Source organism: Octopus bimaculoides, chromosome 3 (genome assembly GCF_001194135.2).
Source record: "Octopus bimaculoides isolate UCB-OBI-ISO-001 chromosome 3, ASM119413v2, whole genome shotgun sequence".
NCBI classification, from domain to species: Eukaryota; Metazoa; Mollusca; class Cephalopoda; order Octopoda; family Octopodidae; genus Octopus; species Octopus bimaculoides.
In genome coordinates, this window is record NC_068983.1 from 135,988,241 (window position 1) to 136,002,260 (window position 14,020).

The window sequence follows — 14,020 nt, forward strand, 5'->3', positions numbered from 1 at the left end:
AAACAAGAAAAATAGAACTTATGTTGAGTCAGTCTCAATAAGTATAGATTTATTCATCAGAGAAAGTCACATAGTGACTGAAGGTTCGAGAGTTTCGTGCAGAGGCACTTATCAAACTAATTAAATCAACGTTTTCTATATAAAACGAAAAAGCAGGACACTATCGGAAACAGATATGACGCAGATACTATTTTATATATAGGCAAGAAGACTTTTGATTAATAATATGACAGAATTAAGGCAAGATAAAAAAATGAAAGTCGTCTATATATAAGGCATTCTGCCTAAACTACGTCTTTAAGATATGATTTGTTAGTAGTAACGCTAAAAGGAAACTATTTCCTAAGGAACTCAAGAGAAGGATAAAAAGAGCAGATAGAGATGAATAAAGACAAAAAGGAAAGTAAAGATTGAATGAAAAGGTAAATCAAGACTAAAGGTTGGAGTTGAAAAAAAAGGCACTTACCCAGGCAGTGGTCAAGCAAATAATGGTCGTTTCGTATTGAAAGAATTCTGAAGGGGCTTTATCTTTAGACTGGGGTCAAACGGTCGAATCTATTCAACCATGTTTTCAAAATTAACCATACATGCTGGTTTTGTTGTTGTTATTGTTGCTGCTACTGTTGTTATTGTTACTTACTTTTTTGTATTTTGACGCTACTTGCCTTCAGAACTCCCTAGGGAATTTTATGCTAGCTTCATCACTTTTATTTATTTATATATTTATTTTTTTCTTTGTTTTGAAACGAGATCGAACTTCAGCATTTTCTACCGATAGATTTTAGACACTTTTTTCTGCAACTGGTAAGATTATGTAGCGGGTGCAAATTTTGATCTTGCACCCCCTGAAAATTCTAGGGGGTGCGGGTGCACCCGCTGCACCCCCTGTTCCCGGGCCCTTGAGCAAAAGCCAAAGTCTTAGTAAGTAGGAAAGAAGACAAACCATAAATCCCTTCAGGTAGATGGCCCTGCTTGATCTGTAGGAAAGGTGTAGTTAGAAACTACATAAAATGTACCTGGTGTAAGCTATATAAGAGGTGCAGCAATATCCATTGGTATCATCATGTGTGGTCCATTGGTATCATCATTAAGCAGAGTAAAAAAAAAAATCATAAATTTTCCAAACCATTTTTCATAAAAAGATGCTCCCCATTTCGAAGGCTTTGGTGAAAAACAATTGGAAAAATCCCCCAAGACTTATGTGGTCTTCTTGATTTGAAACTCCTCTCTCCAACCACTTCGGAAAAAAATTTTCCCCCACAAATTGTAATCCATAATTGTAATCTATGCAGTTTGAAAAGTTAACCTTGTATAAACTTTCGTTAAGAGATACCCATTTTCCTGAAAGTTATGAGGGAAAAAATCGGATTGGGTAAATTTTCCTAAAGTCCTCTCCCCACCCCCTCGGAAAAATTTTCCCCACAGATTTCTTTATAATCGTAATCTATGCCGTTTGAAAGGTATTTATATAAAATTTCATCAAAAGATATCCATTTTTCCTGAAAGTTACGAGTGAAAAAATCGAATCGTGTGAATTTTCCGAAAGTCCTCTCCCTCACCCCCCCGGTTCATTTGCGCAAATTTTGGTTTTCAGATTCGTTTATTACACTTTTTTTTTACACCTGTTCCACTTTTTTTTTGTTTAGGTGGCCGGGTGTTAAACTAGATGTTAACCCATTGGTGTAGGTATACCTCCACCCATCAACTTTATTTAACCATTTTTCATGATGATGCCGTGCACCTCATATTCGTACACAAAAGAGTTAATTTTCGTGCATACTTTCGTACTTCAAGAGTTTGTATATGCCCTCCCCATTTTTAAGACGATAGGGTGAAATTTGAAGGAGATTATAATTGGCTGAGAGAGCACGCAGAAGTTTAACTGGAGGTTGCACCGGGTCGTCCGACTACCTGCTTAAAGAATTCACTTAAGGGTTATACAACTTATCCCTTCGTCTGTATTGTTCCCAGTTACAGTGACATTTACTGACATATTGCTATGTTGTTATATATGGACAAGCTACTTGATATGCTTGTTTAATGTCTGATTAGTCGAACACGCTAACCGGCACACACACACACACACTCAAATACAAGCACAGTTTTATTAACTTCCACGCATCTTTCACTTGCACGCAGGCTCACACATGGCTTCATTAAGGATGATTAAACGACAGTTTGCTTGCCGCCAGATGTTTCGAAATGTTATCAAGTTGTCAGAACCAACTTTAGGTTCGTAGTAATTGTTTTTATCGTAAACTTGTGATTTTTATATCTTTCTCTAATGTATAACAATAACATATTGTTCGTTTGCTTCCTGACCTTCAGTTTTTCTTTAACTCATACGAATTTTTGTTTATATAAAAATATTTTTATCTTGTTAATCCAGTCAAGAATAACAGCAAACATTTAGAATATATCAAATGATGCAAAATATAATATATATTTTGCATCATTTGATATATACTAAATGTTTACTTATATAATTATACACGTACACCTGTTTTAGAAACTATGGGAGGCAGGGGTCGAGATCTGATGACTGTAATATTTACCATCATCAAGTTATAAATTTATCGAAAAAGAGTACAATTTACAAAAGTAAATTGCAAAAAAATGAGTGACCAGGAATTATTTTTACAAAATCCGTGGTATCTAGGCACCTCTTGCAGCACAGTGTGAGAGAATCACTGCTTTACATCTCGAAAAGGAAGAGACACATTGAATGGTCTAAATATGCATCGTGTTCTGTCATGACCATCGCACCCCGACAGAGATGCAGGACCGTCATGATGGGAACAGCTTTGATCACAGGTTTGATGAATCAATGCTGACTTTGTGCTAAACATAACAACTTAAACCTACTTGAGCCTTTTCAATATAATTATTTTCGTTGTTATTTCTCCCTTTGTCTTTTCGTGTTGCATTGAAAACCAAGACACTAGATTAAAATAATTCAATTTAAAACATTTTTGAAGTATTAACTGCATCATTAAAAAAAAAAAATCCATTTCTTCAGTTCATATCTCATCAAGGCAAACCTGACCTTTCACGTACCTATAGAATTGGTAAATCGGCCTTATGTTTAGTCAATATCCTCATATAAGCTTATAGTTTTATAATAGTTTAGATAGTTTTGTTTTTATTTGTTGTATGTAGTCTAGGTTTCACTGCACCCTTTTGTACATAATTCGTTCCTTCATGTATATCCGTAAATGGACACACACATAATACTGACCGGATAAAAAAGAAAGCGGACACTCTTTCTTCGGTATTCTCAGTGCATGTAGAAAAGACAATATTCTAAAATCTGTTGACATCCTCTAATAAAACGATTGTATTATCAACAATACACACATTCAAGAAATAAAGACCCCGAATCATTTTTGTTCTGGTTGTTATTGTTTTGTGCATATCATCTATTATCGAGTAGACTCAAGCTCAAAGACATGAATATCCTATTCTAAGAGATTTCGTCGAAAGTTCCTCGCAGTTCTTGATATTTACCGAGTTTTATCATATAAACTATATTACTTAATTGTTTTTACGTTTTTTAAGCTAGTAAGGTGTAATTTGAAGAAGATCTGACTTTATTTCAAATTCGATTACAAAACGGCTCACTCGTAGGTTAGCACTTGTGTATAAACGTGATGAATATTTAATTTAACCTGTCGGTGCTTTTTGGATACATTTTTATATATATATAGATATATACGTTTGTAGTCAATGGCCTTGAATGAAGTCATGAACCCATTGACTTCTTAAAAATATCGGATTTTAGTATTTATTTATAGAAAATGTGTTCACCATAGTACGGTGGGAGATTGAAACAACTCAGACTCCTGAAAACAGCGCATTCAGCAGTTTTTGTTTTCTGTACTTATTACATCAATAAATTCCATTAATACCTTATTTCATTTATCCAATGTGTGCAGCAATACATTTACTAGTCCCCAATGTACGTATACCCATAATTTTATTAGTAATGAAGATGTTTAAGTCGCTGAAACTGATTTTGGGGTCAAGTTAATAGGTCAATATTTGCCACTTAAAAGGCTGGCAGAAACGTTAGCACGCCGGGCCAAATGCTTATCGGTATTTCGTCTGCCGTTGCGTTCTGAGTTCAAATTCCGCCGAGGTCGACTTTGCCTTTCATCCTTTCGGGGTCGATAAATTAAGTACCAGTTACGTACTGGGGTCAATGTAATCGACTTAACCCCTTTGTCTGTTCTTGTTTGACCCCTCTATGTTTAGCCCCTTATGGGCAATAAAGAAATAAGAAACGTTAGCACGCCGGGCGGAATGCTTAGCGTTATTTCATCCCATTCTCAAACACTACTCCCTCCATTTACGCAAGTAGGCTCCCCCCCCTTTTTTTCCTGTTCCTTTCTTTTCTTGCCTGGCAAGTTACTTAGCAACTTCACTAGTGGTAGTGGCATGAAAAAAGCACCAAGTACACTCTGTAAAGTGGTTGCTGTTAGGAAGGACATCAAACAGTAGAGACCATGCCAAAGTTAACACTGTAGCTTGGCAAGGCCTTATGGTTTGCCAGATCCTGTCATACCATCCAACCCATGCCTGCATGGAATATGGACATTAAATAATGATATATTAATTTTATTTTTCATCCAGAGTTATATATAAAAGCAATTTAACATTAAATTGAATGGTCACCCTACTTTTTAGTAGAGTACATATTAATTTTTACAGGGATGAGGTTGACAGTAACTATGAAGTTTCAGCTTATTGCTTATCATCAGACTGGTTTTAGTCACTCAAGCTTTTACAGAGTGTTTATAGTAGGGAGTTCCTGTGGTATGTGGAGAAATGAAAATGAGGTATGGTGCAGGCAGACAGGAGGAGTGGTTGTATAAGAAGGGGATGTTGAGATGGACAAGAGAAAAGTATAAGTTTTTATGGTTTACTATTGGTTGAATTTAACAGGACATGTGTGTGTGAAGGAGTAGACTTTTATAGGTGTTCATGTGGCAGTTGTGTCATATTCAGCTCACAATTTGTATTTGTTGAATATTTTATAACTAATCAAGATATCTTTGCATATAGGATGGTTCTTAAAAGAATGTTGATAGACAATTCCAATTCACTTTGTCATAGAGCACAAGCTAGAGCGAGGTCAAATTTAATGTGGGTATTAGTTTTCTTTTATGAAATTTTAAACTGCTCTGTTTTTAAAGGTTAGAATGATATAGATTATATTACTATAATTACTGGAGTATTTTATTGTTTATAACAAGGTCATATACAAATATAGACATATGCATGCATATTTATACTTACATTTCCGGGAAAATGCATATAAATTGAAATCAGTCTAAACATATTCATTGGGAGTTTTCTTGCAGTAGAAGGACCTTACAAATCAAGTACAGGGTGAGGCAAAAGTTGCATACCATAGGAATAATTTATTAAAAATTGAACGTGGCCGTTGCCAGTACTGCCTGACTGGCCTTCGTGTGGGTGACACGTAAAAGCACCCACTACACTCTGAGTGGTTGGCATTAGGAAGGGCATCCAGCTGTAGAAACTCTGCCAAATCAGATTGGAGCCTGGTGTAGCCATCTAGTTTCACCAGTCCTCAGTCAAATCGTCCAACCCATGCTAGCATGGAAAGCGGACGTTAAACGACGACGACGAATTATGCATAAAAATTTTATTTGCTAGTTATTTAATTGTCATATGCCTGCCTTCAAATTGTCCCACAGATAAAAATCCAGGGGTGTGAAGTCTGGTGACCTCAGGGGCCACTCAACAGGACCTCTTCAACCTATCCATTTGTTAGGGAACTGTTCATTTAGAAAGTCATACACAATCAAAGCAAAATGTGGTGGTGCTCCATCTTGTTGAAAGAACCTGTTCAGTCTTTCTTCTAATGGAACATTATGCATGTAATCCAGTAAAAATGTCAATAGCATGTGAAGGTATGTTTCAGCCATGATATTCAAAGAAGTAAGGACCAATTAACTGACCTTCCCATATTCCATACCATACCAGGATCGTCTTGCATCCATCTAGGGTTATTATCAGACCAATAGCGACAGCTGTGTCTCTTGACATGTCCACTTAGATAAAACATGGCCTCATCATTGAAGCATAAGAATGATCGCTGTTTTGCAAATATCACTTGCAAAACTCTTTTCAGCATTCAAGGTCGTCCCCCATGCAATTCCTGCACCAGATGAGCTTTGTGAGGATGGAAGTAATGTCTGTGGAGAATACATAAAACTGACCTTTGGCTAATGCCTGTCTCTTGACTTAACTTCGTTGTTGATTCTTTTTTTGGCTGTTTCTAAAACAACCACCATTGATGTTGGATCAGTTGCACTTTTCGGTCTGTCATTTTGAGGGCAGTCAGTGGCACTACCAGTTTCTTTAAAACGATTAATTTGATGTCCAACAATTGACTTATCAATTGGAGACAGTGTAGATTCTGCCTGTTGAATTCCTCTGCAACAGATCTGTGAGTAGCACTTGCTTTTCCATACATGAACACTAAGGTGACTTGTTCATCCTTCATTAGTTTTTCACCTATCTTATTTCAAAATTATTTCTGCAAATAAGAAAGTATTAGAACAAATTAGACATCTAAAATATTAATTAATTTACTCCTATGGTGCATGACTTTTGCCTCACTCTGTACAATAGTCCTGACAGCTCATGTATCTCAATAGTAGGCATCAAGACTCACTACCAGTGAGTTAGTTATTTGAGAAAAGATGAACTCTGCTCTATTGAAAATAATGAAAATAAACCTAAATTCTCCTTGCATCCCTAAGGGATGTTAAGATCCATGAAGTGGGGAAATGTGCAATTGATTAATTTAAAATTTAATTATAGCCACTACTTGTATTACATAAGGGTATAAAAGTCAGTAATAGTGTGGTGTGGGACATAATAAGTATCCAAATGTTTTTAGTTGGGTGTTGAGCATAAAAGATTGGGGAACACTAACAATGGCATGTAGCTCTTATCTAGATGGTGTTGCTTGAAATTGTTCTGAATTCTTTTTACAGTGAAAACGCATTTCTTGGTATATAAAGTTCATATTTTACACATTTTATGTACAGTTATTTAACTATGTAGTTAAAATATTTCCTTCTCAACCAAGTAGTTCTGGGTTTAATCTCATTGTATGGTACATTGGACAAGTGTCTTCTACTGTTGTCTTGGGTTGACCACTGCCTTGTGAATGGAATTTGACCATTGGAAACTGTCTTGAAGCCTGTCATGCATGTTTGTGTTTATGTTGACACCAGTGTTGTATTTATGTTGTGGTCTTTTATATCTCATAACTCAGTGGTTTGGCAAATAGATATTCATAAAATAAGGGCCAAACTGAAATAAATACTGGGTTTGATATGACTGGTTAAAATCCGTGAAGGTGGTACTTCAACACATTTGCAGCTCAGTAACTGAATCTATTAAAAGAACACATATACTGTCATTTAAATATATGGATATTATTTTATAAAATAAAAAAAACTATACTTTACTATAAACCCACACTGGCTTTTTATTAACTGTTTTTATATAAGCAGCAAAAATCTGATCAAGCTAAATGGTGTTAGTCAAGAGAAAAGGAAGTTAAAATGTTTGGTAGTGATATTTTTTTATACATAATTTCTGTCTTTCCAGCACCATCATTATACCAGCTGCAACCTCGAGCTAATTCAGTCAGTTTAGCTTCTACCAAGAAAATTTTAGAAGAATCTCTTTCAGAAATAAAAAATGCTGGAACTTGGAAAGCTGAAAGAATTATTGTCTCCAAGCAAGGTGCTAAAATCGGTGTGAAAGGTCAAACTAACTCAATCCTCAACTTTTGTGCCAACAACTATTTAGGCCTATCAGTAAGTAAATTCCCTAAATTTTAAAAACTGCTGTGTATGTATTGATTTCTCTCTCCTCCCCCCTTTTTTCTTCAATTAGATTTTATTTATGAGAAAAGGAACATTTAAGAAAATCTCGTTGAGGTGATATGTGCACTCACATATACACATCCACTATTAGAACAATCCAAATATGAAGAAAAAAGTTTTATGGCTATGTTTGTTGTATACTCTCTGTTGCAGAAAATGTGAAATAGAGGACAATAAAGTAAAAATATATTAGTAGTGCTAAGACTTAACTTGCTGTTTCAAATCTATCCAACCCATGCTGGCATAGTAAAACAAATTTAATGATGATTATGACTAGTGTGCTTCTCAAGAAAGAAATTGACAAAGTTTGTAATGTCAAAGATGCCAGTGACACTTACAATCACATTTGCTCTTGTTGTACAGTTGTTGCACCACCACCACCACCACCACTGGTCACTATCACCTACCTTTGTATTGTGTGTTAACTTCTGAAAAACCCCTGAATCTTTTTACTTGGTTGTGTAAAACAATACTCATGCTATTTAAGCTTCTTTATGCTTATATTGATTTTTATATCTGTAATTTTGTTAATTTGTTTTCTCTTCTAGGCACATCCAGAGGTCATAGAAGCTAGCAAAAAAGCTTTAGACACTCATGGTGCTGGGCTAAGCTCAGTACGCTTCATATGTGGAACACAGGTATGTTCAGCTATTCTTAGCATTTAAGATGTTGGGGGCAGGATCACTTACTTTTGAGTTAATCTTTTGGGGGATCATTGAATGACCCCTATAAAACCATGTTAGGATTTTTAAAAAAAATCTTCTATGTCATGTAAGAAGCAGTCTATCAAAATGCACTAGACTTCTGATGTGGTTCTCACCTAAATACACTCTTTTGGTGTATTTAAGATTGAATACATCAAAGCTCTTACATGTTGCATATATTTTATTCTTTGTTTGTGCAAGTCTTAACTCCTTGTTCCCTTTCAAAGATCTGTATTTGGGGATTTTGTCTGTGTTTTGTTGTTGTTTCTGTTCATGTTACTGATGTTGTTGTAGCAGTTTTAAAATAATAATAGAAATAATAGTGATAACAACAACAGTAATGGTTTCTAATTTAGATACAAGACCGGAAGTTTTGTGGAGATGTGGGTAGGTGGTGGTGGTGGGTTTAATACTTGACTGGTACTTCCTTTTACCAACCCTGTGAGGATAACAGGCAAAGCTGATCTTGATAAAATTATAATTTAGAATGTAAACAGCTGGGAGAATAGCACAAGGTATTTTTTCTGATGCTCTAACAATTCTACCAGCTTGTCACCTATAATAATAATCCTTACTACTATAGGCATAAGGCCTGAAATTTTGGGGAAGGAGCTAGTTGGTTACATCAACCCCTGTATTTGACTGGTACTTATTTCATTGACCTCCAAAAGGACCAAAGGCACAGTTGACCTCAGTGGAGTTTGAACTCAGAACATAAGGATGGATGAATTACCGCTAAGCATTTTGTCCAGCATGCAAACAATTCTGTCAGCTCATTGCCTTAATAACAATAATATTAGTAAATTTCTGTTTATGCAGAATATTCATCGAGAACTTGAAGAGAAATTGGCTTCATTTCATGGAAGAGAGGATGCTATTCTCTATGCTAGCTGTTTTGATGCAAATGCTGGTATTTTTGAAGTTCTGCTTAGTCCTGAAGATGCTGTTATTTCTGATGAACTCAACCATGCATCCATTATTGATGGAATTCGACTGTGTAAAGCTCAGCGCCACCGTTATCTTCACAAGAATATGGAAGGTGAAAAAAACATCTATTTCTTATATATATATAAATGAATAAAACCTTGTTTTAAAAACCCCTAAGGTATGTATTTTTATTGAAATGTATCTTCATACAGGTTCATTTTTGAGTTGGGTATTTGAAATTACTAACATTCTGTTAACCCTAGCAGATAGATGAAATTGTGACACTGCTATCACTTTCATTAGGTAGGACACTGCTGCCACCACTATCACCACCACATCCATCACCATCATCACATGACGCAGGGCATCCTTGTATCTCTTCTACAGTAAGACATCTCTATCCTCTGTTATTCTTTCTAACCTAAATCAAGTGGTACAAAGTTACCTCATTTAATACTAAACTCACCTCCCAGTCGAGGTGGAGGGAACTTTGTCGTGTAAGTTACTTGGTGACCCTGCTATATGCTGGTCCTATGAAAAGAAAAAGCACCCAGCATACTTTGTAAAGTGGTTGGCATTAGGAAGGGCATCCAGCCATAGAAACCATGCCAAAGTAAACTAGAGCTTGACATAGTCCTCTGGCTTGCTGGCTCTTGTCAAACTGTCCAACCTATACCAGCATGGAAAACAAATGTATGATGATGATGATGATGATGACACAGCTGTCACTAGCATTATTACTGCAATTAAACATGATGCTGCTACCACTACCAGTATCATTAGACGCAATATTCCTGGCACTACTACTCCCATAAATAGAGGTAACAGTATTGCCACAATCACCACCACCACCACCACCACCACCATTATCACAGCTGTATCAGTGATGCCATTATGCCTTACATTACATGTAGCAATCTTATATTGATTTCTTACATCATCACAAGACCATTAATTTGTAGTGGGTAGGTATAGTTAATTGAATTGATCCTAATATGTGACTGGCGTGCATTTTATTAACACTGGAGAGAGAAAAAAGCAAAACCCATTTGGAGATATTTCAACTCTCCTGCAAGGCATTTAGTCCATCATTTTACTGTTTCTGTGACTTTACCACTTTATACCGTATTCAATTATAAATCTCTTTAATGAACTAATTATTTAAATTCTTCCCCTACAATTAGTACTGTGTAAGGACTACAGCTACAAATAACTAATTTAAAATGATATGACTATAGTAAATGGTTACTACACATAACTATTACGTCATTACCATTTTATATCTTTTCCATACCAGCTTGGATTGGATGGGTCATTGCTGCTCTCCTACATGGGTTGGAGGCCAACATCTTACTTGAAAGTTTCATTTCTGGCTTGGTTTCTGCAGCTGGATGCCCTTCCTAACACAAACCACTTTGCAGAATAGCTACGATTTTTTCATGGTGCCAGTACTAGAGAAATTATCGTATCTTTGGCAAAATTAAAGGCTCTTCTTGGCCCCACACTTAACTGAGTGCAATATTTGTAATTTAATAGATTCAGTCACTTGACAAAAGAAGCTTAAGTAAAAAGTAGGTTTTGGTAGGAAGAATAGTAGCAGAGATAGTTGTAAAGCAGTGGTTGTCATAGAGTTTTGATAAGAGAAGCTTTTCTCCAGATGTTAGTTGTTTCTTTGATGTATTATATATATGAGGGGGTACCCAAAAGAAACCAGAATTTTGCAATATTATTTTATTCACTTAGTTTTACATGTTTACACTTTTAATGCCTTCAAAGTATTCTCCATCAGTCCAGACACATTTTCCACTATTTGAAGCAATCCTGGAGCTCTTACGAAGTGATGCCTTTTAATACCTCCATTGTTTTTTTCTTTACCTCTTCTACTTATGCAAAACGTTTTCCTTTAAGGACTTTTACATTTGGGGAAACAGAAAAAAGTCACAGGGAGCAAGATTGGGCAAATAGGGAGGGTAAGCAAGGTTATGCCATTTTTGGCAAAAACTGAATCACTCTCAAGGCAGTATTTGCAGGCGCTTGAAACCACCACTCTCCACTTTGCTACAGGTCAGGGCGTTTTCATCTCACTGCGTCTCGCAAACACTGCCAAATAAAATGTATGGTTAACAGTTTGACCAGGGGGAACAAATTCTGTGTGGACAATACCTTTCACTTAGATGGAACGAATCAGCATTGTCTTGACATTGGACTTCACTCGACATGCTTTTTTGGGGTGTGGTGACATTGGATGCTTCCATTGTCTTGATTGCTCCTTTGTTTCCAGGTCATAGCCATAGCACCAGTTTTTGTCACCAGTGACGGGAGGAGAGAGAAATCAATACATACACAGCAGCATTTAAAATTTAGGCAATTTACTTACTGATAGGCCTAAACTTGGAAAAGGTTTGGATCAACTTCCAACTGTTCTTTCAATTCATGACATGCATTCAGCCACGACTGCTTTTGATCTTCTGTGAGCAAGAGAGGCACAAGTTTTGCTGCAACTATTTTCATTCTCAATTCCTTACTTAAAATTCACTGGCCGGTGCTCCAGGACACACCGGTCATATCAACAAGTTTGTCAATTGTTCAGCAATGGTCCTCCAAGATCAGCTCATGAATTTTTCATGATGTTTTCCTTTGTTTGGTAGGTTGATGATCACCCTGAACGAGTTCGGTTTCAAGCAACAAGTGGCCAATCCTGAATTGTGAAAACCACTCATAAACTTGTGTTTGGCTCATGACAGTGTCCTTGTAAGCTGTTTGAAGCATGACAACTGTTTCGGCTGCTGTTTTCCCCAGCAGAAAACAGAATTTCATGGAAGCACGTTGTTCCTTCATTTCAGCCATCGCAAAAATCAACAGAGGAGAAGTACTGCAAAATACACATGGCAGTATAACTTCACTTGATGCCACTGGTTGGCAGACTGATGCCTGAGGGTCACATGAATTGGCTTCTAGTGGTGGAAACCTGAACAACAACGGGCTTGTCTTTCAGAGAACATTTCTGGTTACTTTTGAGTACCCCTTCGTGTGTGTGTGTGTGTGTGTGTGTGTGTGTGTGTGTGTACCCTGAGCATTAACATTTTAATGTCATGAAGATTTATTCCTTTTCCATTTAAAGTGACTAAAACTCAAGCTTATTGTTGCTTTAGCTGTTATTGCTATTGTTAAATTATTCACATAATTGAAATAAACTAGAAGAGCAGCTTATGGAATCCTTCTCTTTGTTAGATTTGGAGAAAAAGCTTCAAGAAACATCTGGTGCTCGACAACGCCTCATTGTTACAGATGGTGCTTTCAGTATGGATGGCAATGTAGCTCCACTAATGTGAGTAATTTTATGGAAGACAAGCTGAATGACCCAGTGTTGCCTAGGTTGCTGCTGTTTTTCTTCAGATTAGTAAACGATAAATATAAAGATATATTTTTTTTCTCATAATCATTTCAAAATATTTATGTTTTATTAAAAAATATCCAAATTGTAATGATAATAGAATTTAGAACTGAAAATCTGTCAATCTTGAAGCACTTCAGAGTAAACAATATTCATTGTGTAATTTTTTGTTGGTGTCCAAATGAATAATTTACATTTTATTATTCTGAGGTTGATGAAATAACTGGCACTCTGTTGGTTATGATGACAAGGTTTCCCTTTTATACAATCAATGGAACAGCCTGCTCTTGAAATCCTTTCAGAGTCGATAAATTAAGTACCAGCCTGCCTGTCATCCTTTCAGAGTCGATAAATTAAGTACCAGTGAAACACTGGAGTCGATGAAATCAACTTATCTCCTCCGCACAAATTTCAGGCCTTGTGCCTATAGTAGAAAGGATGACAATGGCTATGAGGAAGGAATATTTTGGATAACATCAGCACAAGTTGCAATCGAAGCTTAGCACTGTGAACAATTCTCACATCTCCAATAAACACAGGGTTCTCATTTTCTGTTAGCAACATGAACATCTCCTTTAAACAAAAGTTTCCTGCCACTGTTGTCAACTAGTTAAAATTTTCATTTTAAAAAAGTGGTATGGCTGAATAATGTATTTAACAGTCCTCCTCAGTCTTCACAATTGGCAATCTTCACAATTGTGAAGTAATACAATTGTGAAGTAATACAACAGTGAAGTATGTTTTATGCTGTGAGGAAGGAGAGAAATATAATGATTTAGACACATGTCTTATGGAGTGTGAAGAATAAGTGAAGTGGTCAATCACTTAAAATGCAAGAACACAAAACGAGAAAATTAAACAAGTAGAAAAATAATGTTGAAGCTTTGGTGGATTACTTGTGTTTATGGTACAAAATTCAGTAACTGAAATACACCGTTTGATATTTCAACCAAGAAAATGCTTTCTTCATCAGGGAGTTGGAAGTTTTAGGATTTGTTCTCTCACAATATATATATATATATATATATATATATATATATATATATATATATATATATATA

The 14,020-nt window shown here is 36.0% G+C and overlaps 1 protein-coding gene across 2 annotated transcripts in view; it reads left to right on the top strand.

Moving 5' to 3' along the window:
• The first annotated feature begins 1,689 nt into the window (after nucleotides 1-1,689).
• Nucleotides 1,690-14,020, top strand: part of LOC106872365 (2-amino-3-ketobutyrate coenzyme A ligase, mitochondrial) — a 25,508-nt gene continuing 13,177 nt past the window's right edge. Inside the window, exons 1-5 of one of the 2 annotated variants that reach the window (XM_014919335.2) lie at nucleotides 1,690-2,232; nucleotides 7,654-7,865; nucleotides 8,483-8,572; nucleotides 9,458-9,677; nucleotides 12,797-12,893. In XM_014919335.2, coding sequence (XP_014774821.1) covers nucleotides 2,148-2,232; nucleotides 7,654-7,865; nucleotides 8,483-8,572; nucleotides 9,458-9,677; nucleotides 12,797-12,893 — 704 coding nt within the window. In that variant the 5' untranslated portion in view covers nucleotides 1,690-2,147. Of the gene's footprint in view, nucleotides 2,233-2,527; nucleotides 2,815-7,653; nucleotides 7,866-8,482; nucleotides 8,573-9,457; nucleotides 9,678-12,796; nucleotides 12,894-14,020 lie in introns of those variants that run through there. The other variant, XM_014919336.2, reaches the window with a different exon arrangement.